Source organism: Hemitrygon akajei, chromosome 9, assembly GCF_048418815.1.
Source record: "Hemitrygon akajei chromosome 9, sHemAka1.3, whole genome shotgun sequence".
NCBI classification, from domain to species: domain Eukaryota; kingdom Metazoa; phylum Chordata; class Chondrichthyes; order Myliobatiformes; family Dasyatidae; genus Hemitrygon; species Hemitrygon akajei.
Window position 1 is genome coordinate 145,694,287 of NC_133132.1, and position 25,402 is coordinate 145,719,688.

Consider the following 25,402-nt stretch of genomic DNA (forward strand, 5'->3'; position numbering starts at 1 on the left):
CTGTGATTCTAAAGGGGAATACAACTATACATTTCATTCAGACACAGAATACTTCTATAGTTTTCAATCATTATTACTTTCTCCAAAATCCCTGGTGTAGTTTTATTGAAAATGCAGTATCATTTGTTATAAGTTTATAAAAGATGTTTACTTTGAGATACAAATAAATTGGAATTAGACTGAACACCAGTACAGGTACTGGCAAAATTTCAGAAGGTAACGAGGTGGTGTATAGGAGCAAGATAGGTCAGCTGGTTGAGTGGTGTCACAGCAGCACTCTGTAATGTATCGATCTATTTCTTTCAGAGCAATGATTCCCGTTAGCACTACGTATTGATCCGTTGTCTGTGCATGCGCATTGCTCTCCCTCTCTCACTGCAATGTGCGTACACCAGTTGAAGCCATCTCCCATGTGCATGCTTTTATTTAATTGATATATAGTTGTACACAAACACAACACACTCAACTTCAGTAACACCAAGGAATTGATTGTGGACTTCAGGAAGGGTAAGATGAAGGAACCAGTCCTCATCAAGGGATCAGAAGTGGAAAGGGTGAGCAGTTTCAAGGTCTCGGGTCCTAACATCTCTGAGGATCTATCCTGGGCTGAACATATTGATGCAATTACAAAGGAGGCATGACAGCAGCTATATTTCATTAGGAGTTTGAGGAGAAATGGTACGCCAGCAAAGACACTCTCAAATTTCTCCAGATGTACCATCGAGAGTATTCTAACCGGTTACATCACTGTCTGCTATGAAGACGCCACTGCACGGAATTGGAAAAAGCCGGCAAAAGTTGTAAAGCCGGCCAGCTCCAGACTCCACAGCATCCAAAACACCTTCAAAAGGCAATGCATCGAAAAGGCGACATCCATCATCAAGTACCTCCATCATGCAGAACATGCCCTCTTCTCATCGCTATCATCAAGCAGCCCAAAGACACACTCTCAGCATTTCAGGAATAGCTTCTTTCCCTCTGGCATCAAATTTCTCAATGGACAATGAACCTATGAACACTTGTTCAGTATTCTTCCCCTCTCTTTTTGTACTACTAATTTAATTTATATTTTATATGTACTTCTTAATGTAATTTCTAATTTTTATTACTATGTATTGGAATAAACTGCTGCCGCAAAACAACAAATATCACAATATATTCCAGTGATATTAAACCTGATTCTGATTCAGTAACTCAGCAAGATTGAGAAGATACTAACGTAAGCTTATAGCAATGGTTTAGCATTAAGAACAGAGGAAAGATTGAATTGACTTTACTACTTACATCCTTCATATACACGAGGAAACCTTTACGTTACATCTGTCTAAATGTGAAATGTGCAATTTCTCGTAATTTAGAATAAATATTATGTACAACAGCACAGTCAATATAACATAGAAATACAATTGTGTCAGCATGAATTAATCAGTCTGATGGCCTGGTGGAAGAAGCTGTCCTGGAGCCTGTTGGTCCTGGATAAGTAGTCTTGGACATGTTCCAATAAGCCCCTCCAAATGTTTTCTCCTAAAGGATTTTATGCTGTACAGTGTATGTCATTTAGCTACATAGTGTAAACAGGAATTAAACTATTATTGATTCTAATCATGTTTCCAAGGGTTTCACAACATAAATTAACTCTTATCCTCACCCAAAGCTGTTAAAGGAGGCCATTGTTGGTACTTATTATTACTAATTATTTTAAAGTGTAACCAGTTGTTTGTCAATACTTTAGTATTGATGATATAGTCCTAAGCTATGGTGACCATACCAATCTGACCAGAAACAATGGAAATGGACAGAATTATATGGAGATTTTTTTCATTGTCAATTCAGTTACACATACAGCTGGCTGTACATTCATGAATGTGGCTATGAAGTCAAATTCCTTCTCACCAGCTCAGAAGTCACGAAGGAATACATTTCCAATTTGATGTCCGGATGCAAAGCTACTCTTGTGAATCAGCAGGTTTTGTAAAATCACCTGATTCTTATTTATACTGGAGTTCATTCAGCTGTAAGAACAGATAATCTGAGATATCACAATACAGTAATCCTTTTCTAAATCTGTAGATGCTCTATTATACACACAGTCTGAATGAAAGGTTATTGATTTTGAACATTTGTTTTTCTTTCTTCTCAGATCCTGCTTGAGTAGATGAATATTCACAGTATTTCTCGCTTTAGGTCAGTTGTAATTACTGGTTACGTAATCACTGAGGCAGTGAAGTAACTCTGCACATCATGAACTGCTTTCACCCTAACCTCAATATTAAAAGAACCTTTGTTAAAAACTCCACAGTAAAAGACTATAGTTTTTTTTTAAAATTTGTTCTACTGGCGCCTACACAGTCTTCCTTAGGGCAAACTATCAATAATTGCATCTTCGAGCACAAGCCAGGTATTTTAAAATCACTTGTCCTTACTATAACAGAATTACGGATAAGCATCTGGGAGGAAACAACCCTGCATAAAGTATGAATGCCTTAGCTATTTCCTCCTCAATGCAAAATTTGGAAGCATTTAAAAAGAAAGTAAAATGTCCTTGACAGAATGCTAAAAAATTTTCTGAAGTTTAAATAAGAAATAAACTGCTCATAACGTACAGTAAAAGAAACATTGTGCAGATTGATGGTTATGGTAAGTAATCCATCTTCAATTTCCAGCCAATCAGTGCACTTTCTGTTTCAGTGATCGAGAAAGACTACTGTCAAGATCTCAAAAAGAGGACCAGCTACAGATTCTTCACACAAATTGATCTTCATCTGTGCGTTGGAGTGGATGTAGATTTTTAACGTCAAATTTGATAGCTTCATTAATCCAATCACTGGAATGATTTCTCGATCTGTAACAAGCCAGAAGGTACTACCATTGTGTCGTGGGGTGTGATGGTATTATATTGTTGTTAATTATCATAATTTGAAAGACAGAGAATTGTATATGAAACTGTAACTTCTAGCTTTTCCAAAAGACATCTAATATGAAGAGTAGAATTTGTAAAAAAAAGAACAAAATGTTCAGTAAACACGAGGAAATCTGCAGATGCTGGAAATTCAAACAACAACACACACAAAATGCTGGTGGAACACAGCAGGCCAGGCAGCATCTTAACTTCTTCAGTGTAGGCATCACTGAAATGTTCAGTAAATGGTTTTACTCTGCAAGCAATATCCAAATTATGCATGATAAATCAATTCCATTATTTTATGAAATGATAATGGAAATAAATTTGTATGAATTTGATTGTTTTTATATCGTCCTTCCTTTCCTTCCCATATAATTCTGCTTTAATCTACTGGCAGCTTGTCAATATTTTATAGAAATTTTCCATATCTCATAAATAAGTGCCCTTGTCTCTCTCAAGACTTTGGAAGACTACCTTTACGACATATCAAACTTCCACCTCATCTACATTCATGTCACTGACGTTCCTTCGGTTATCTGTTTAAAGAAAGCAAGTTGGCCATGTCTTCCCTTGTAAACAGTCGTAAGTAAGCACTGGTGGAGACAAGTTAATTGCAAAAAGTACCCACAAATCTTAACACATTGTAAAATAATGCTAGAAATTTTTTTAAAACATGTTCAATTGCCAATCACCAATACTTCTCTTGATGAGGAAATTATTGCTTCTAATGGGATTAAGGGAGGGAGCTTCAGTAAGATCGTTGCATTAACTAGTTCTCTGCAATGGTGATACACGAATTGTTACTCTGTCAATAATAAAATGTCTGTAAAAACCAACACAAAAACATTCATTCTGAAAATTAACACATAATCCTGCACAAAATCTATAAAATTTATAATATAAACCAGATGATAGTTTATTTTCAAGTCATTGTCACTTAACACAAAATAAGGTAAAGGAAAACTTCAAGTAATTTGTGAAATACTTGTTCTTTCCTCTTCAGTTGTTCAGCCCAAAGGAAGGAAAGAATTAAGTCAACACTAGATGTCAGTGTAAGTGGAAAAAGTCTTTTAAAAGTAGTTTTTCTTCTACTCTAATTTTCTTTAATAGCAAGAGCATTAAAACATAGCAGGAATAAAGCATTCAGGCCCAGGTATCACAGCTGAGTCATTTATCTCAGGAGCGCTCTCCTACACTAGTCCATATATCTCTATGTTAATACTGAAAAGAGCATCTGTCTCCATTTTGAATACACTCAGTGACTGAACCTTCACAGCCTTCTTGGACACAAAATTCTGAAGATATACCACACCTGTGAAAGAAAAAATCTCTACCTTTATTTTAAGACTTTGACCCCTAATTCTAGATATCTCTAACATCCATTCATCATCTACTCTCTCAAACATTTCCCTTAGAGCTGATATTATCAGCAATGAACTTGGATAGATTACACTCAATCCCCTCATTCATGTGGAGCCCCAGAAATGATCCTGGCAATGCTTTGACTGCTCGCAGCTTCCCAAACTGTAAAGACCTGTTTATTCAGTTTTGTTTTAAACAAGCCTTAATTAACGCTAGCATACCGACCCTATCCCACATATTCCAATTCTGTTAAATAATCCCATGTTGCATCTTATCAAAAGCCTACAGCAGTCCAAATACTGATTATTGACTTCAGATTCAGGAAACTGGAGGACCATGAGCCAATTCTCATCTGTGAATCAAAGGTAGAGAGGGTCAGCAACTTCAAATTTCTCAGATGATCTGTCCTGAGCCCAGCACACAAATGCAGTTCTGAAGAAAGCATGGCAGTACCTCTACTTCCTCAGAAATTTGCAAAGATTCAGAATGACATCTAATGCTTTGACAAATTTCTAAAGAATCAGAATCAGGTTTATTATCACCGGCATGTGATGTGAAATTTGTTAACTTAGCAGCAGCAGTTCAATGCAATACATAATATAGAAGAGAGAAAAAATTAATAATAAATAAATAATCAATTACAGTATGTGTATTTTGAATAGATTAAAACATATGCAAAAACAGATATACTGTATATTTTTAAAAAAAGGAGGTAGTGTCCAAGGGTTCAATGTCCATATAGGAATCGAATGGCAGAGGGGAAGAAGCTGTTCCTGAATCGCTGAGTGTATGCCTCCTACTTGAGTGTAACAATGAGAAAAGGGCATGCCATGGGTGCTGGTGGTCCTTAATAATGGACACTACCTTTCTGAGACACTGCTCCCTGAAATGTCCTGGGTACATTGTAGGCTAGTACTCAAGATGGAGCTGACTAGATTTACAACCCTCTGCAGCTTCTTTCAGTCCTGTGCAGTATCTGCGCTCCCCGCGCCCCCCCCTCCCCTTATATCAGACATTGATGTAGGCTGTCAGAATGCTCTCCACAGTACATCTATAGAAGTTGTTGACATGCCTAATCTCTTCAAAATCCTAATTAAGTATAGCCACTGTCTTGCTTTCTTTATAACTACATCGATATGTTGGGACCAGGTTAGATCCTCAGAGATCTTGACACCCAGGAACTTGAAACTGCTCACTCTCTCCACTTCTGATCCCTCTGTGATGATTGGTATGTGTTCCTTCATCTTACTCTTCCTGAAATCCACAATCAGCTCTTTCATCTTACTGACGTTGAGTGCCAGGTTGTTGCTGCATATCTCACTCCTGTACGCACTCTCGTCACCACCTGAGATCATACCAACAATGGTTGCATTGTCAACAAACCTTGAGGTGTGCCAGTGTTGAGCGTCAGCAAGGAGGATGTGTTATCATCAATCCACATAGATTGTGGTCTTCCAGTTAGGAAGTCAAGGATCCAATTGCAGAGGGAGGTACAGAGGCCCAGGTTCTGCAGCTTCTTAATCAGGACTGTGGGAATGATGGTATTAAATGCTGAGATATAGTTGATAAACAGCATCCTGACATAGGTGTTTGTGTTGAAGGTGTGGTGTGGTGTGGTGTGGGGAGAATATACTGACTGGTCGCATCACAGCCTTGTATGGAAACACCAATGCACTTGAATGAAAAATCTTACAAAAAGTAGTAGATACGGTCCAGTCCTTCACAGGTAAAGTCCTCCCTTCCTTTGAGCACATCTCCACAGAACGCTGTCGCATGAAAGCAGCATCCATAATCAGGGATCCTCACCACTACATCATGCTTTCTTCTCAATGTTGTCATCAGGAAGGAGGTACAGGACCTTCAGGACTCACACCTAAGTTCAGGAACAGTTATATTCCTCAACCCTCATACTCATGAACCACTGGGGATTACTTCACTCGCCCCATCACAGAACTGTTCCCATAGCCTATAGATACACTTTCAAGGACTTTTCATCTCATGTTCTTGATAGCTATCACTTATTTAATGTATATGTTTTTTTCTCTTTGGTGTTTGCAGCTTATTATCTTGTGTTCACACTGTTGGTGCAGTCTTTCATTGATTCTATTATGGTTCTTGGATTTACTGAGTATGCCCACAAGAAAATGAATCTCAGGGTTGTATAGGGTGACTTGTATGTAGCTCTTTAATAAATTTACTTTGAATTTTGAAATTCTGCTAGGTCTAGTCTCAAAAAACTAAAGGATTTTTCAAACACAATTACCCCATCTTACTGACACTATTATGGCTATTATTATTATTATTGATTTATTGTGTATGCCTGTAAGAAAATGAATCTCAGGGTTGTATATGGTGACATGCATGTATTTTGATAATAAATTTACTTTAAACTTTATTATTATTTTCCCACTGATATGTTACCACTTCCTTAATAATAGATTCTGACATTTTCCCTAATATTGGTATCTGACAAACTATTTCTTGCTTCTTCTACTTCCTTATTAAATAAAGGGGTTACAATTTGTGGGCTCAGTACCAAAGAATACTGAAATTTTAGAAGATGAAAGGCAGTGGATTTTCTTCCATCTCTATAGCCTCATCCTTCAAAACCCAGGGATGCAGTTCAGCAGATCCTGAGGAATTTATCACTTTTCTACACCATTAAATTTTCCATTACTAATTTAATTCCAGGATGTTTTGTGAAAATTGACATGAAATGTTTATTTTCCTCTGCAATTTCCTTATTACTCCACATAAATTCTACCATTTCAGCCTAAAAGGGGCTAATCTTTTACTTTTACCTCTCTGTATAAGCTTTTACAGCTTATTTTTGTTTCTTATCAACACTATGATTATCCTTTAGAGAATTTTGAAGTTTTCCAAATGTTCAGGTTTACATCATTATTTTAACAACATTAAACTTACCTTTACATGTTAACCGTGGATGAATTGCTGTAAAGGAATATACATTATTGGTAAATGATATTTTTTTTAAATGTTACCTGTTGCTTGCTTACTGATAAACCCTTCAATGTAGTTTCTCAATCTATCATTGCCAACTGATGTCCCATTGTTTTTGTTGTTTGTTTCACTTAAGATTTGAGATGCAAGTTTTAAAATGAATGAAATCAGTTTGAACTTTTATATAAAGTGTGTTCATATTATGATCGCTATTCCATAAAAGCCCCTTAACTGCCACATGAGCCATAGCTTTATCAAAACAGAAAAATATATCCATGGAAAACCATAGGTTTCTGCAATCAAGATAGTACCTCACAATTATTTTGCTATTCTACTTTTGTTTTAAAACCTTATCTCCAGAATAGTTAGACATTTTACTGGAAATCAGAATTAGAATCTAGTTTATTATCACTAGTTTACATGTAAAAATTGCTGTTTTGCAGACACTAATCCCAGCAGAAATCAACTGAAGCCAAACTTAATGGAACAGCTCACACTTATCCACTACTTCTGCTAATGCCCCATGAACTGAGATGTTTTTCAATCATAGCAATCCTTGAACTACTCATTCAGTCTGAGATCATATTAACCGTGTGCCAACTTGCACATGGATCAGGGAAAAAAATACGGAGATTTACAGATCTTCTTCTCTACAACTTGGATCCCAGGTGCTCATACTGCTCCATTTGAACCTTCACTTTGGTTCTGTTTGGTTTCCGCAAGAGATTTTTTCTCCTCTTAGAGAATTTCGTTCTTCCTGCAGAAGGAAACTTGGTCTGAAATCGCTTTGGTGACGCAAAGTAATTTACATGTGGTAGTCCACAACAAAGAGATACCGTTCAACAAAGAGTCATATTAACCTGATAACCCAAGTTTAAAATTGTGATCTCAACTTGTGTGTACTTTTTATTTTGACAAAGATGTTTAAAGATTCTTATCATTTGTACATCATATTAAATAACTCATTCTTTTGAAGTAAACATGTACTTTTCATCGAACCAAACCAGAATCTCTCCTGTAAATGCAAACCATATAGTTGCATGTTTATTTATTTTGGAGCAAGCTGTTAATATATTTTAATTTCAAGGTACAGTATATTTACTAAAATTCCAGACTGGTAATTATAACATAGTTTATTTAATTAAACATTTCCCTTCCTGTTCCACACAAATAGGTTTTCCTCGCAAAACTGCGGTCAATTAGACCGTAAAGTATTTTCATTGTTGCAATGTTCTTGAGAGCTTTGGAATATTTGATTTGTAAAATTTTCTGCAGTAACATCTGCTAATGAAACAGAAACAGTCTGTTGAGCAAAAAATATTTAGATATTCTCTGATCTTAACAATTTATTTGCTAACGTTTTGTCACCATAAGAGGAGGCATAATCAATTTGCTGTTAATTGTGATATCCTCTGAATCCTCAGCCTTCAGATACCTATCAATCTGCTGATTAGTTGTATGGAGAACTCTGTGCATTACAGTCTAGAATTCTGCCCGCATTGGCTCAAAAATAGGATCGAGGTCTACATGCCTGTTTACAGAATTGTTTGCAGAAAACCATCCTTCTAGGAATTCTTTTGCATGCCACTTGTTTGCTTGTTTGCCTTTTACTGATGCCCAGTTAAATTTGTGCTGCTCTTGTTCTTCATGGGTAGCATCTAAGGAGAATTGGTCATACCACTTGACAGCCAGTTGATTTTCATGGATCCTTGTGGATAGTTTTCTCCCCCAGTTTGGAGATATTTCAAATGTGTAGAGATCAAGAAGGGCACTAATTCGACTGGCATCAGTGAAAGTCACGGCACAAGAAACACGCAAGCAAAAGAATTTCTAGATGCATGATTTTCAATACACAATTCTGTAAACAGACCTGTCGACCTCGATCCTATTTATTAGCCAATGTTTGCAAAATTCCAAACCACAACACATGAAGTTTGCCACACAATCAATCAGCGATGAGATCGCAATTAATTTCCATAATGACAAACAATCTGCTGATTGGTAAGTATATACAGGCCAAGTGTTTGGAGGACCACAATTAACAGTGCACCAATGATGTCTCCTCGTATGGTGATGAAACATTTGCAAGTAAATTGCCAAGATCGGAGAAAAACTCAACCCAAACAACAACCATCTGAGCTACAGATTTTTTGAATTATTTCCAAATTTAGACTTTTTTTTAGTTAGTTGGGGTCAATAGAAGTGGCAATGAAATTGGATAATTGATATCAACTTATGGTTGGATACCACAATTTGAATTCCAAAGCCATCACATGAACATTGACATCATGTACCAAAAACAATTCCAACATTTGTCGGGTAATGCATCTTCTTTTGTTAATTACTCTATTGAAATAGATCATTCACAGACCAAATAAAGTCTCCCTCACATTAATCCACCACTATTATCTTCAATTATCTTCTCAGTATCAAACTTGACAGTAGTCATTGTATTATACATTGTATTATGAGGAGACTGAGGCATGCGAGGCCCCCCACCCACCCTCTCTTAACTGAATTTTACAGGAGAATCATCGAGATCATTCTAACAAGCTGCATCTCCATCTGGTATAGGATGCAGAGCATCGGACGGCAAGTCTCTACAAAGGACAATGAAAACAGCTGAGTAGACCAGCGGGGTCTCCCTACCATTCATCAGGGACGTTTATCAGGAGTGCTGTGTACACAGGGCCCTTAGTGCGATCAAGGATCCCACCCATCCATCTAGCACCCATTTTGACATTCTACCATAAGGCAGAAGACCCCAATGCATAAAGACTAGAATGGTCAGGATGAGAAACAGCTTCTACCCTCAGGCCATTAGATTTCTGAACTCCCTGCTGCATCACATTCGAAGTGTCACTGGCTAACTTGTACTGTAAATATTTAATCTATGCACTTTACTTTGTTTATCTATTTGTAATTCATTTGTAGATTTAATTTTCAGTTTCCCAAGTTATTGTGTGTTATGTGTACTAGTGTGCTTTATCCCCAGGTCCGGAGAAATGTTGTCTCGTTTGACAGTATACATGTATACAGTTAAATGATGATAAACTTGACTTGTCTTGAAAATAATTAATTGTCTATTTATTCTTATTAAACCCATCTTCCACTATTAATTTAGTATACCATCAAAGCAAAACATTTACATATTATCCAGAGAAGGTCTTTGTGGTAACAAACTCATCTCTATTTGATCATTCTTAATGTGTTTTCCTCCTTCTTTGATGATCAGAGCTTAACCAAATAATTGGTTTTATGCATTCAATACCTGGATTATGTTCCACCTCAATAATATCATCTCTGATGGAAATCAGACAAAATTCTATCAACTTCTCCACAATATCGACACATTAAGTCACTAAATAATCCTGGATGCAATTCAACAAAGTAAAGCCAACTTAAGTGCCTCAAGTACCTCAATTCTAAATGTGTAAATATTTCAAGTATACACCAAACAGTAGAATAGAATCTGTTACAGGGCAAGAATAGTTCGAGACTGACCTTATTTAATAATTAAAATGTCCCCTCTTCAAAACAAAATCGCTCCAGCTGATAGATCCTCACGAACATGTAGCAGTTGTTGGTCTAATGCTCTTAATCTTACACTTAAATATTGAGGTATTATTGACCATAAAATGTAAAGTGACATTCTTTCATAAGGGCCCCGTACAAATCAGAGCTAGATTTCATTAGCTGCTCCCTTCAAGCAAACTGAAAAATGTGGACAAGTTAAACAAAACTTATCCCAATGAAATAAAAAAAAGTGTCAGTTCACTTACTTGACTAAAGTAGTTCATAGTTCAAGTTTAGTTGTCACGCAATCATACATGAATGCCCATAAATATAGCCAAACAAAATAGTGTTATTCCAGAGCCAAGGTGCAACATACAGTACCGACCGTCACACACAGCACAAGGCACGCATAGCACATACAAGATAGCAAGCATGGATAATATATCAGTAAAGTACAGTCACTCAAAAGAATAGTCCAAGACCCTGAGTGCATGAATGTTGCAGAAAATTGTGCAGTTATGATTGCCGTACTATAAGAAAAATGTGTTTAAGCAGGAAGAAGTCACTGGGTGTTGCCTGGATATCATTTAAGCTATGAGGAGAGATAGGCTGTGCCTGTTTTACCTGAAGCAAAGGAAGCTGAGAGGTAACCTGTTAGAGACATTTAAAAATATGAGAGAGTTATAAAGGGCAGATAGTCAGAGTTGAAAGAGCTGATGCAAAAACCAGGAAATCTGACGAGGATGAACCTGTCGCTACTGCCCGTCCTCCCTATATTTCCAGGGTTTCTGGAAGGATCGCCAGGATCCTGAAGAAATACCAGATTAGTACCATTGCCAAACCTGTAAGGAAGCTTAAATCACAGCTTATGTGGGTCAAAGTTGACTTGGGACTCAGGACAGCTGGCATTTGCAGGATTCCCTGTGAATGCGGAGCAGCGTACATCAGCCAGATGGGACACAAGGTGGAATCCTGCATCACGGAGCACAGAAGGTGTATCTGTTTGGGTTACCTGGAGAAGATAGCAGCAGCGGAACACTGCATTCTAGAAATGATGTTGACAGCACAAATCTACTGTGTTGCACCAATGTCTTTTGGGACCGCTTGGTGAAGGAAGCCATTGAAATAAAAACAGAGAAAAAGAATTTTAACAAAGACAAAGGTTGTGCTCTATAAGTAAGAACTGGAATTTGATTGTAAACAAGGTGGGAGAGTGGAAACCTGATTGGGGGAGGAGGGATGGATAACAAAGGTATTTATACCACCAGACCAGACATGGTCCCTGGTGAAGATGGCAGAGTATGTCATCGAAACATCAGTTATAATCGATACGTGTATCCGGCTGGAATCCTGAGAAGAGTTTATTCTTCATATACACCGGGAAAGCACTACATCCTGCTTCCCAGGGTGGGTGTATCTAAAACTAAAGGGCAAAAAATTATGATATCAAGAAGGTAATCTACAGATGACATGAAGATGATTTCAATGGAAATGTGTTACATGAAGAGTACTTGTTTGATCTAAAATGAGCTGCCAGAGGAACAACAACCTTTAGGAGGCATCTGAAGAGGTACCTAAAAGCATGTGGCATTCATATAGATAGGCATGATAGTTACCATAGACATGGTGGACTGAAGGACTGACTCTATGAAATTCATAATAAATCTACTAGGACAGGCACAGAATGATATATACACAGAACACCTGAAATGTAAAGTAAACCTGATTAGCTTCCATGCCCACTTAATACTCATCCAACTTAATTGTGAAACAGATTTCATTGCAGTATTTTCAGCTGAGAATTTGTGGCTCAAGGAAGTGAAAAAAAAATGCACTTGGCATCAGTGGTCAGTCTGAGAGTTTTACTTTCTGTGATCCAGAGCCAAGACAAACGGCCAATGAATACATTCAGCAGAGAAAATGCTGCTGGTTTCTTTGCTTTCATTCAGCTTTTTACCTAGTTTTTTGCTTTCCAAGATGGATAAAAGCAAAGAAATCAACTTTGCATGAAGGTGAAAGAAAAACAAGGATATAACTGACTGAAGATGATCACTGTTCAGGATTCAGAACCTGTATCAGTGAATTAAAAAGGTAAACAACAGAGTCCAGCTCTTTCATCGATTGTCCATGCTGACATGGCAGCAAATAAACAGAAGATAGAAGATTAGCTTCATTTGTCACATGTACATTGAAACATACAGTGAAATCCCCACTGCACATCTAACACAGTCCGAGATCTGCTGGGGGAAGCCATAACTGTCACCATGCTTCCAGCACCAATATAGTCTGCTCACAACTTACAACCTTAACTCTAATCCAGATGTCTTTTTGGAATGTGAGAGGAAACTGGAACACCTGGTATGAAGAACAAACTCCTTACAGACAGCAACAGGATTGAATTTCAACTGCCGATCGCTAGCACTGCAAAGTGCTACGCCACCATGCTACTGTACACAGACATTTCAAAAGAAGTCAAAGCCTAAAATTAATAACACTAATAAATATTAATAAAATCAATAATACCAATGTAAACAAATTCAGTTCACTGTATCAAAGCAAACTACTCAGTTAAGGCAATTTGCCACAATATCAGTAACTGCAAAGGCAGAAAATTCACTAGAGGTTCAGGATGGTGTTGGGAGAGAATATGTTCGTGTGCATATGCAAGTACGTGTGTTAGAAAGGGAGGGGAGTATGTCAGAAAAAGAGAATGCATTGTGTGTGTAAGAGAGGGAATCTGTGTGTATCAGGATGTTAGTGCATGTGTTAGAATGAGAATGCGTGCTTCTGTGACTATGTGTGAGACAGCGGGAATGTCGATGCAAGCTGGGAGGGGGACAGGGAAGGGTGGAGGAGTGAAGGAGAAAGGTGGGAGAGTGGGGAGAGCGGGATGGGAGAAGGGGAGGGAGACAGGAGGGTGGGGCGTGAGGGGGATAGGAAAAGGTGGGAGAGAGGTGGGAGGGTTGAGAGGTGGGGGAGGGGGAAGAGGGGGGAGATTGGGGAAGAGGAATGGCTTGTGGGAGAGGGACAGAGAGTGGAGAGGGACGGAGGGTAGAAAGAGAGAGTGTGGAAAGGGAGAGAGAGTGGAGTGCAGTATGTGAAAGTAAAGAGCAAATGTGTGTGTGTGTGCGTGTGTGTGTGCGTGCGTGCGTGCATGTGACAACATAGATGGAGTTTGCACAAAAGACTTGACACTGAAGGGTATTTTGTGAGGGGAGGGGAGAATGAAACAATGAAGAGGGAGAGCTACAGAAACACAGGTTGTGTAATGGATAGATGGACTATTCAGATGCATGTGAGAGAAGAATAAAAGGCATGCTGCATGACAGATTGTTTGAAATGCAAAGAATGGAAGGACATACTGGAGACACACATCTCAGAGACGGAGGTAAGTGAGAAGGAAACACAGAACAGGTACAACATTGTAGTCTATTCATAGTACCGTTCCGTAAGGGCAATGCAGCTAATTCTATTCTTCTGCTTTTACCATATACTTTGAAAACCACGACTGAATTTATTTACACCAGATCAGACAATGCTTTCCAGATTTGAACCACGCACTGTGTAAACGGAAATTATATATATCACCTTTAGTTGTTTTGTTAATAACTGTAAATCCATTGTTTCTGGTTCATGACTCTTAAGCAAATGAAAACATTTATCCTCCACAGTGTGAAGACACATCATGACTTTGTGTGCCTCCATCACGTACCTCTCTCAAACTTTTCTGCTTTAAGCGTTGGAGTGGAGAGGTGCAGTGTCCAAGATGGAGTTGGTGCTGCCCCCAGTGTTCACCCGGCAGAAGTCAAGCTGCATTGTGCTCCACTGCACACTGCTGCAACATTCATGGACTTAAGGTCCTGGACTTTCTTTGCCTTATATGGGCTTGCTGTCTTATATGCACCATATGTGCCTTGTGCTGTGTATGACTGTTGATACCATGTGTTGCACCTTGGCCCCAGAATAACACTTTCATTTGGTTGTACTCATGGGTATTCATATATGGTTGAACGACAATTAAAATGACAACAGAACTGGGTTAAATGCTCCAGTCATGGCTAAACCCTTATTTTACAGAGGTTTGTCATAACTTGATTTTGGATTCCTTACTTCTATTTATGCTGCTTAGGACTCTGGTTGCATATTTTAACTGTTTTCTCAATCTGCCCTGCTGCCTTCAAATAGTTAAACAGCATTACCTTTTTGTTTTTCCTTTTTTCAGAAAAATAAGGGGAATAAAATATTCATGTAACGTTGTTCAATTAGAACACAAAGCAGAAATGAGTTACACTTTGTTTTACACCCAATAAAGGAATCCACTATATTTTATTGATGATGGAAATTGAAATACAGCATATCTGATTTATGTGCAGTGCAAATGCTGGCACATTTCAGCTAAGTCGAATGGCCCATTTCTACAGTGCTACTTCTTTTAATAGAAGTAACTAATTTAAATTAACTATTATATTTACAGGCAATAAGAAAATTATTTGTTCTTAAATTTTAACTTTGATCCACATTATGAAGAAATGGACTCAGTGGCCAATTTATATGGTACCTTCTGTACCTAAAAAAAGTGGCTTCTGAGTGTATGTTTATGATCTTCTACTGATGTACCCCATCCGCTTCAAGGTTCGATACGCTCTGCATTCGGAGATCCGCTTCTGCACACCACTGTTGTATTGCATGGTTGTATGAGTTACTGTCACCTTCCTGTCAGCTTGAACTAGTCTGGCTGTTCCCCTCTGATCTTTCTCATTAACACAGCATTTTTGCCCACAGAACTGCCGCTCACTTCGTGTTTTTTGTATCAGTCTCTGTAAATTCTAAAGACTGCTGTGCGTGAAAATCTCAAGACATCAGCAGTCAGCAGTTTCTGAGAAGCTCAAACCACCCCATCAGGCACCGAACAATCATGGTTACAATAATTTAGATCACATTTTTTCTCCATTTTAGTGTTTTGTCTGAACAACAACTGACCATCTTGAACATGTCTGTATATTTTTATGCATTGAGTTGTGCCATATGGTTGTCTGATTAGATATTTGCATTAAAGAGCACATGTATAAAGTATCTCTAATATAATGGCCACTGAATATATAAAGATAAGATAAAGAAATAAAACATGGAATCAGGATGACTTAAAAGGACAATAAGGGAATAGGATTAAGGGAATTCCCGATCCTTTTTATACATACATTAGAAACAAATGGGTAGCTAAGGAGAGGATAGAACCACTTGAGGACAAAGGAGTAAATTAATGCCCAGAGTTACAGGAAGGGTGAAACACTAAATCAGTACCTCCCATCGGTATTCACCAAGGAGAAGGACATGGAGGGTAGTGATATTAGAGAGGGGGATGCTGACATCAAGAAGGAGATGGTGCCGGGTTTCTTTAAAAAACGTTAAGGTGTGTAAGTCTCCAGGACCTGATGGGGATCTAATCCAGGTTATTGAGGAAGGCCAGTGAGGAGACTGCTGGTTAACAGAGATCTTTATATCCTCCTTAGCCCCAGTCAGGTCCCAGAGAACTGGAGAATAGCCAAAGTTGTTCCTATGTTTAAGAAGGGCAACATAGATAATCCAGTAAATTATAGTCTGGTGAGCCTTTCATAAGTGTAGGGAAATTATCCTCACATAAATAATGATAGTTGTCTGAAGCAGAATTCAGAGAAAGTGGTGGAAGTAAATATGGAAAAAGCACTGAGAGGGACACATGAACAGGTCCAACTTGTACTTTTGTGTGGCACAAAAAAAATTTAAAAGACATCTGTCAGCAGCCAGCTCAGTTATAAAACTTCAAAAATTTACACTCTTAAATAAACCATATTTATTTATTCAGATTAGTAAAGTATCAGTATAAAGAATTTCATATTATTCAAAAGCTGCAAGACTTTCCATCATCAGCAAATTTCTGTCTTTTTAAAACACTCAATTGTGTTAGACATCCCATCCCAGCTAGTCTGGAAATACCAACACTCCAGCAACACTTATGCAATAAATTATAATGAAGCTATTTTGGGATTTGTCTGAAGTATAAGTGTTGCCAGGACACTGGGAGATCACCAAGTTCTGTAGTACCAAGAGATTTTTTTCTGAATAAATTGATCTACTTTTGCATTAACGGCTTATGTGTGAAGAGCTGTGTGTCTAACAATGATGTGCTTTCCTTATTTCATCCTCAAAAATGTCAACCAAGATTCAATCTTGGCGCGGGACTTGAATACAGCAGTTTCTAACTCAGAGGTTAAAGTATAATCAAATGAACAAAGTCAGTATCAATGATCCAGCACTACACACCAACATCCAAATTGAGTACATGAAGGGAAAGCTATAAGTGTTATCAGTAAACAAGGTCACAGTTGGGTTTCTGTTATGACAGCAGCGTATGGTTACTCTTTATTATTGATAGTATTTGGTTAAAACAAAATCCCTGTAACTGCGAAATAAATTCTATGGGTGGTTAAAATAATCCTACAAAATAACTTCATAATATTCAAAGGAATGAATTTAATGCTTCAAAAAATTCTATTGTACCATAACCAATGTCAACAAAATAGAGAGAGTACAGAGAAGATTTACTAGAATGTTACCTGGGTTTCAGCACCTAAGTTACAGGGAAAGGTTGAACAAGTTAGGTCTTTATTCTTTGGAGCGTAGAAGGTTGAGGGGGGACTTGATAGAGGTATTTAAAATTATGAGGGGGATAGATTGAGTTGACGTGGATAGGCTTTTTCCATTAAGAGTAGGGGAAATTCAAACAAGAGGACATGAGTTGAGAGTTAGGGGGCAAAAGTTTAGGGGTAACATGAAGGGGAATTTCTTTACTCAGAGAGTGGTAGCTGTGTGGAACGAGCTTCCAGTAGAAGTGGTAGAGGCCAGGTTCGGTATTGTCATTTAAAGTAAAATTGGATAGGTATATGGACAGGAAAGGAATGGAGGGTTATGGGCTGAGTGCAGGTCGGTGGGACTCGGTGAGAGGTAAACATTCGGCACAGACTAGAAGGGCCGAGATGGCCTGTTTCCATGCTGTAATTGTTATATGGTTATATAACACAACATGAATAGACTAGTATATTTAAACATTTCCAACCTAAGTTGCATGAATGGTTAAAAAATAATGATCCCAGCATGGATGCTTGCACTGAAAAACTTACTGCAAATGTAGCTTTTCAGATGTTTCTTTCTCTACATGTACCCATATTGCCACCAGTGCCTTAAAACTAATTAGAGAGCAAGACCATATATTTTGGATATATACCTCAAGAATGGTTGAAAAGAGATAAATATTTAATGAATATACTGTTGGTGGCTGGTAAAAAGACTCTTACTAGGAAATGGTTATCACAGGAGAGCCCAACTTTAAATACGTGGATGGAAATTACAATGGACATTTACAAAATGGAGAAGATAACAGCATCTGTTAATCATCAGATGGAACAATTTGAGTCATACTGGGGAAAATGGTTTAACTACATAATGCCTCATAGGCCTGATTTTATTCTCACAAATCAATGAATCTGTTGTAAAATAAAGATCACTCCCTACTTGTACATAGTTCTTTCCTTTTGCTTGTTTTTTCTTTCCACTCTTTTCTATAAGTGTATACCCCAGATAAATACTTTTTGGAGATTTGTGATATATATGATTATATGATATATAGGTACAATGTCTGAAATACATCTTATGGAAACGTTTGTTTGATGATGAACTTCAATAAAAAATAAATTACAAAAAAAATAAAACGAATTCAAGTCTCCCAAGAGGCCCTTATTTTTCAATGATAAATTGAGGTTTCTGAATGTCCTATATTACCCAAGATCTTGCGATTTAGATATTTTCAAATAATTTTTAAAGATTTGTACACTACAACCTCTCACACAAATCTCAAGTATGTTGAAGGGTTTTCTTCATTTCAGTTTAGAAGACGTGAAGCTCAGTTTACAACTCTCAATATTGAAATTTTTGCTAGGTCTTACCAAGTTAATCAACTGAGAATGTACAACATCTTCAATCAAAACTGCAGTCTCCTGGAGAGGTCGGCGAGCATCCCCCAGAGCATACCTGGAATGCAGAGAAGAAGAAATCAGGGTATTGCTTCAAGAAACAAAACAGTGTATTAATCTTTTTTAGGTTCAAAACCATTATTCAGCAAATAGCTAAATACAAAAACTGTTGTACTTATACGTATTGACTAAATCCATATTATTGAAGCATACAGAATGGTACGATGATGTATCTCAAACAAGAGAAAGTCTGCAGATGCTGGAAATCCACACAACACACACAAAATACTGGAAGAACTCAGCAGGCCAAGCAGCATCTATGGAAAAGAGTAAACAGACGATGTTTCGGGCCAGAAACGCCAAATGTTCACTCTTTTCCATAGATGCTGCCTGGCCAGTTGAGTTCCTCCAGCATTTTCTATGTGTTGCTATGATATATCTGTCTGATTGCTATGGTGTTCAAATCCTACTTACTGGAATTATTGAATTAATACTTTGCTTTCTTAAGATTTCCAAACTTTTGTTACTCAAATGAGGGACAGTCAAAGACAAGACCACTTTTATCTCTACAAGTTTTACTTGGTGGTAGCAGCTTTGTGAATTAGAATCCTCTCCTACTTCCCAATGTAATGATCAACTGATTGACAACAGTGCCAATAACTGACAATTGTACATTGGCTTTCAGTTTAGATACTACTGATTATTAGGTTGTGAAATAATAACAAATTGGAAAATTGTTGACTTCATGAACCAGTAACACTAATTTGGCTAAAAGATGAATAGGATGTCAAAAGCTGTAACCTAGTCAATAATCATATCTAATATTCAAAGCAGTTCAATGTTGTTGCATAAAGGCTGATTTATACTTCTGTGTCAAATGAACACCATAGGTACGGTGAAGCCGCATAACCTACTCTGTACCCTATGTCATAGCCTGACGCGCACCTCTCCAAAAATGTAACTGTGCGTCGCGGCGACGCAGACCACAACAACTGTGATCGGTCCGCTTGGTAGCATTGCATTTCCTCCTTTCTATAGGCATACTGTGCGTACACTGATGCACAATAAATGGTTGGAGACGATGAACCAAATTGTCAAATCTACCTGCCGACATCCGAAAATATTTGAAATGCATTTCCTTGTCCATGTCTCTCACTGGCCAGACAAGCAAAGAAAATTCACTCTCCTTCTGCCTCAATCCACTCAAAGGTCACACATACCATCTCCTCCGACGTCACTTCTCTTTTCTGCGTTTCAGTAATTTCAATAAAAGTAACCTTTGTTCAACATTTATTAGCTCCAACTCCAACATGATGCGCTCAGTTGCCATTAGAAACCCCACCGCCAACTAGCGTTTTGGCGGTGAATTGCAGAGTGATGCAGACAAACCGACGCACAGGTATAAATGCTCACAACGGCGCAGGCCACTTACGAAGGCTACGGCATAGGCTACTACGCAGAGGTATAAATCAGCCTTAAGCCTTCAAGCAGTTTATGTATCTATAGGCAAATCAACATTTTGCAGAATAGTTTCAGCACATTATCACATTTATATCAATATACCTCAGCAAATTAATGTCAGGTACAGCATTGTTATATTGAAATAGCCACAGGATGATGTAACAGTTGATGGCGCACTTCTACTGTGGGTTGTTGGTTAAATTCTGCTTAGATTGTGACAGGTTTCTATATTGATATTTCCTTTTCACAGTTTTTCCTTAGGCTGTCTGCTAACTTAATTCCCACGCTAAGCAATGACCATATCATCACAGCAGATGCTGAGAAAGAGGAAGAAACCCAACATGCTCACCAACCACAGCCACTTCCTTTACATCAATGATTATTTTAGGCTAGTGGAAGCACAGACCTAAACTGGAGGTGTACACTAGCCGGGACTGGTTTTCTATCAGCATTAGTAAATACTCCCCGATTTTTTTCAGTACATTTAATAGTATTTTACTTGTCACTACAAATTTCGTCAACATTTTATAGTAAATGAACTCTTCCTCAACAACTGCAATCTTTAGATGGCAATTTGTAATTAGATATGCAAGCAAGTTTCCATCGAATTTTTTTATTATAGCTGCGCAGACCAACCATTCTTCTGAGCAGGAAACTTTTACATGGCCTGAAAACTGCGAGGCATTTTAAATTAACATTATATAAAAGAAAATTCCAGCTGCATAGCAACAAAGGCTATGCATGCGGGAGCATTTCAGTTACAGCGCTGCCATGTACCCACACAGCTTAGAGGGAACAGTGTGTGCAAGTCGTTTAGAACTTAAAGAATAAGACCATAAAACATAGGAGAAGAATTAGGCCACTCATTCCATCGAGTCTGCACCACCATTCCATTATGGCTGATCCCGGATCTCATTCAACCCCATACACATTACATCTCATAATATACTTTGATGCCCTACCGATCAGGAAACGATTAACTTTCGCCTTAAATATACCCATGGACTTGGCCTCCACTGCATTCTGTGGCAGAGCATTAAACAGATTCACTTCTCTCTGGCTAAAATAATTCCTCCTTACTTCTGTTCTAAAAGGTTGTCCCTCAATTTTGAGGCTGTGTCCTCTAGTCCTGGATACCCACACCATAGGAAATATCCTCTCCACATTCATCCTGTCTAGTCCTTTCAATGAGATCTCCCCACAGTCTAAATTCCAGTGAGTTCAGGCCCAAAGTTGCCAAACACTCCACATATGCTAACCCTTTCATTCCCGGAATCATCCTCATGAACATCCTCTAGACTCTCTCCAATGACAACACAATCTTTGTGATATAACTGTTGACAATACTCCAGGTGCGGTCTGACTAGTGTCTTATACCACTATCTCCTTGCTTTTATATTCTATTCCCTTTGAAATAAATTCCAATATTGGATTTCCTTTCTGTACATGGACTCAACCTGTAAACTAACTCTACTGGGAGTCTTGCACGAGGACTCTTGAATCCCTCTGCACCTCTGATCTTTGAACTTTCTCCACATTTAGATAATAATCTGTACTATTGTTCCTTTTAGCAAAATGTATTATTGTACATTTCTCAACACTGTATTCCATCTGTCATTTTTTTGTCCATTCTTCCAATTTGTCCAAGTCCTGCTGCAATCGCATTGCTTCCTCAGCACTACCTACCTCTCTACCTATCTTCATATCATCCGCAAACTTTGCTACAAAGCCATCAATTCCATTATCCAAATCATTGACAAACAATATGAAAAGTACTGGTCCCACTACTGACCCTTGAGGAACACCACTAGTCACTGGCAGGCAACCAGTAAATGCCTCTTTTATTCCCACTCACTGCTTCCTGACTGTCAGCCATTTCACTATCCATGCCAGTATCTTACCTGTAATGACAGAGGGATTTTATCTTGTTAAGCAGCCTCACGTGTGGTACTTCATTAAAATCGTCACCTTCTGAAGATGCAAGTAAATGACATAAACTACCTCTCCATTGCCCACCTTGCTTGTTTCTTCCTCAAAGAACTCTAACAGATCTTTCAGACAAGATTTCCCTTTATAGGAACCATGCTGACTTTGGCTTACCATTAGTCTCCAAGCACCCTGAAACCTCATTCTTAATAAAAGACTCCAACACTTTCCCAACCACTGAGGTTAGACTAACTGGCCTATAATTTCCTTTCTTTTGCCTTCCTCCCTTCTTAAAGAGTAGCATGACATTTGCGATCTTCCAGTCCTCTGGGACCATGCCACAATCAAGAGATTCTTGAAAGATCATGACCAATGCATGTGTTACCTTTTCAGCAACCTCTCTCAGTACTCTTCAGATGTAGTCCATCTGATCCAAGTTAATCCAAGTCCATCTTATCCACTTTAAGACCTTTGAGTTTGCCTAGCACTTTGTAACAGCAATGGCACTCACCCCTGCTCACTGACACTCACAGACTTCTGACACACTGCCACTGTCGTCAACAGAGAAGACTGAAGCAGAGTACTTATTAAGTTCATCTGCCATTTCTTTGTCTCCCCTTACTACCTCACCTGCAGCATTTTCCAGTGGTCCAGTATCAACTCTCACCTTCTCTTTACTTTTTATATAACTGAAAAAAACCTTTGGTATCCTGCTTTATATTATTGGCTAGTTTGCCCTTGTATGTCATCCTTTCCCTTCTTGTAGTTTTTTAGTTGTCTTTTGTTGGATTTTAAAAGCTTCCCAATCATCCGACTTCCCACTCACTTATGCTACCTTACATGCCCTTTCCTTGACTTTTATGTAGTCCTTAACTTCCCTTGTCAGCCATGGTTGCCTACACCTGCCATTACAGAACAACAACTTTAGTGAGACGTATTATCCTGTGCCTTGTGAACTATTCCCAGAAACTTCAGCCACCTCTACTCTGTCATCACCCCCACCAGTATCTTCCTCCAATCCACCTGGGCAAGCTCCTCTCTCATACCTCTGTAATTCTCTCTATTCCACTGTGATACTGATACATGTGACTGATGTTTCTCCCTCTCAAATTTCAGTACGAATTCAATCAAATTATGATCATTGCCTCCTAATGGTTCCTTTACATTAAGTTCCCTAATAAGATCTGGTTTATTACACAACACCCAATCTGAGACAGCCTTTCCTTGGGTAGGCTCAAGCACAAGCTACTCTAAAACGCCATCTTGTAGGCATTCAACAAATTCCTTGCGATTCAATACCAACCTGATTTTCCCAACCCTTTGCATACTGAAATTCCCCATTACAATTGTGTCATTACCTTTTCCATGTGTACGTACCTTTTCCAGCTCCCTTTGCAATCTCAACCCCACATCTTGGCTACTATTTGGTGGCCTATATATGATTCCCATAATGGTGTGTTTACCCTTGCAGTTTCTTAATTCCATGCGCAAAGATTCAACATTGTCTGACCCTACGTCACCTCTTTCTAATGATGTAATTCTATCTCTTACCAAGAGAGCCACACCTATGCCTTTCTGTCTGTCCTTTCGATACAAAGTATATCCTTTGATGTTAAAATTCCATTTATGGCCTTCTTTCAGCCACGAGTCAGTGATGCCCACAACGTCACACTGACCGGTCTCCAACTGCACAAGTTCATCTAACTTATTCTGAATGTTACGCACATTTAAATATACAGCATCTTCAGTCCTGCATTCTTTGCCTCAGTGGTACAATTTAACTCTTTACTCTGTCTGCATCACAGAACTGTAAATAGTTAATCCACTGGGCTTGAAATTATTGTGATACGACAGTTTACCAGATTCCAGTCCAAACTGTACTTCAGTATCTTGTAACTTTATTTAAGTCAATCACGGATTTTGCTTCCAAATTTGCTTTAATAGAGAATTCTATATTCTAACAACTCCTGCATTTCCTTGAATCAAATATGCTAATTATCCATTCTGTTCTTCTTTCTTTAAAATACTTCTTTTAGTCATTGATCAGAAAAGGTTAACTCTATTTCCCTCATCATGGACGCTGCACTTGAGTTGCTAATATTTCAACTACTTTCATTTATTTCAAATTTTCTTGTAATTATTTATCCAGCGATGAGCTGGACATTAGAAACACTGATACATCAGGATATGAGGTTCATCTGTAGCTTCAGATATCATCCTGTGGAGCTCACTGCCAATTCCCAGAATATGGTTTTACAGAGCCGTATAGACACACCACATCCATGCTGACCTCTAAACATTCCATTTGCCTGCTTTGGATGTGCATCTATCTACGCTATTTAAGTGCCTGTCTAAATCTCTCTTAGATGTAATATATCTGGATCCACATCCTCTAGAGTTTGCTCCAGATGTCAACCATTTTTGTGTAAAATAATTTTCCACATAAATCCCCTTTAAAACTCCTTCCACTCGCCTTAAATTTATGACTTCCTGTTTTCGACAACACCGCCATGGCAAAAAGAATCTATCTACTTGATCTATACTTCTTTTAATTTTTTTAGACTGCTATTAGATCATCCACAGCTTCCTCCACTCCAGAGAAACAAATGCAGCCTACCCAATCTCTTCTCCAACTGAGGGCCTCCAATCCAGGGAACATCCTGGTGAATCTCCTTTGTACTCTGTCCAGTGTAATCACATCCTTCTCAAAGTTTTGCAAAGTTGTAATATAACTTTCCAACTTTTACTTTCTATGTCCCAACTTAAAATGGAAAGCATGTTACATGTGCCTTTTTCACCAAACTATCTACCTATGTGAACACTTTCAGGGAACTGAGGCACACCTTAGTAATAATTCTGTTGCTTGAGTTAGATACTCACAATTTCTCATGGGGTAGAGTCAATGGCACATCCTACTTTTCCTGTGCAGTCATGATTCAAGGACATCAAACCTAATTTAGGAAATAAACACCTGGGAACAACTTAGTTCAATTCTGCAAAAGGTTATTAGTTTACAACCTAGTCACATATCCATGAGAGCTTCTAATGGGGCTTCAGACTTATTCTCTGATCATTCGGATTGGTGAGATTCAAAAGTTGGACAAAGGGAAAATTGTGCAAAATTGGATAAATTACGATCACAGATTTGGATCATAAACTTTGATGATACTCAGCTTAGAACAAGGTGAGGGTGTATCAATATATCCACAAACAAAGAGCAATCCAAACCATATTAAGCCTCCACTTCACTGCTCACATAATTGTTCTT

At 38.2% G+C, this 25,402-nt stretch overlaps 1 protein-coding gene and 1 long non-coding RNA gene across 5 annotated transcripts in view; one reads left to right on the forward strand and one right to left on the reverse strand.

Moving 5' to 3' along the window:
* The window catches only part of supt3h (SPT3 homolog, SAGA and STAGA complex component), a 398,081-nt gene that overhangs the window by 175,809 nt on the left and 196,870 nt on the right, over positions 1-25,402 (reverse strand). For all 4 annotated transcript variants that reach the window (XM_073057204.1, XM_073057206.1, XM_073057205.1 and 1 more), the window contains one exon: positions 18,721-18,805. In XM_073057204.1, the coding sequence (XP_072913305.1) occupies positions 18,721-18,805 (85 nt within the window). The remainder of the gene's footprint in view (positions 1-18,720; positions 18,806-25,402) is intronic.
* Positions 2,704-10,284, forward strand: LOC140733626 (uncharacterized). The gene is made up of 2 exons (XR_012100325.1): positions 2,704-2,859; positions 9,752-10,284. It is a non-coding gene; the product is annotated as an uncharacterized lncRNA (long non-coding RNA).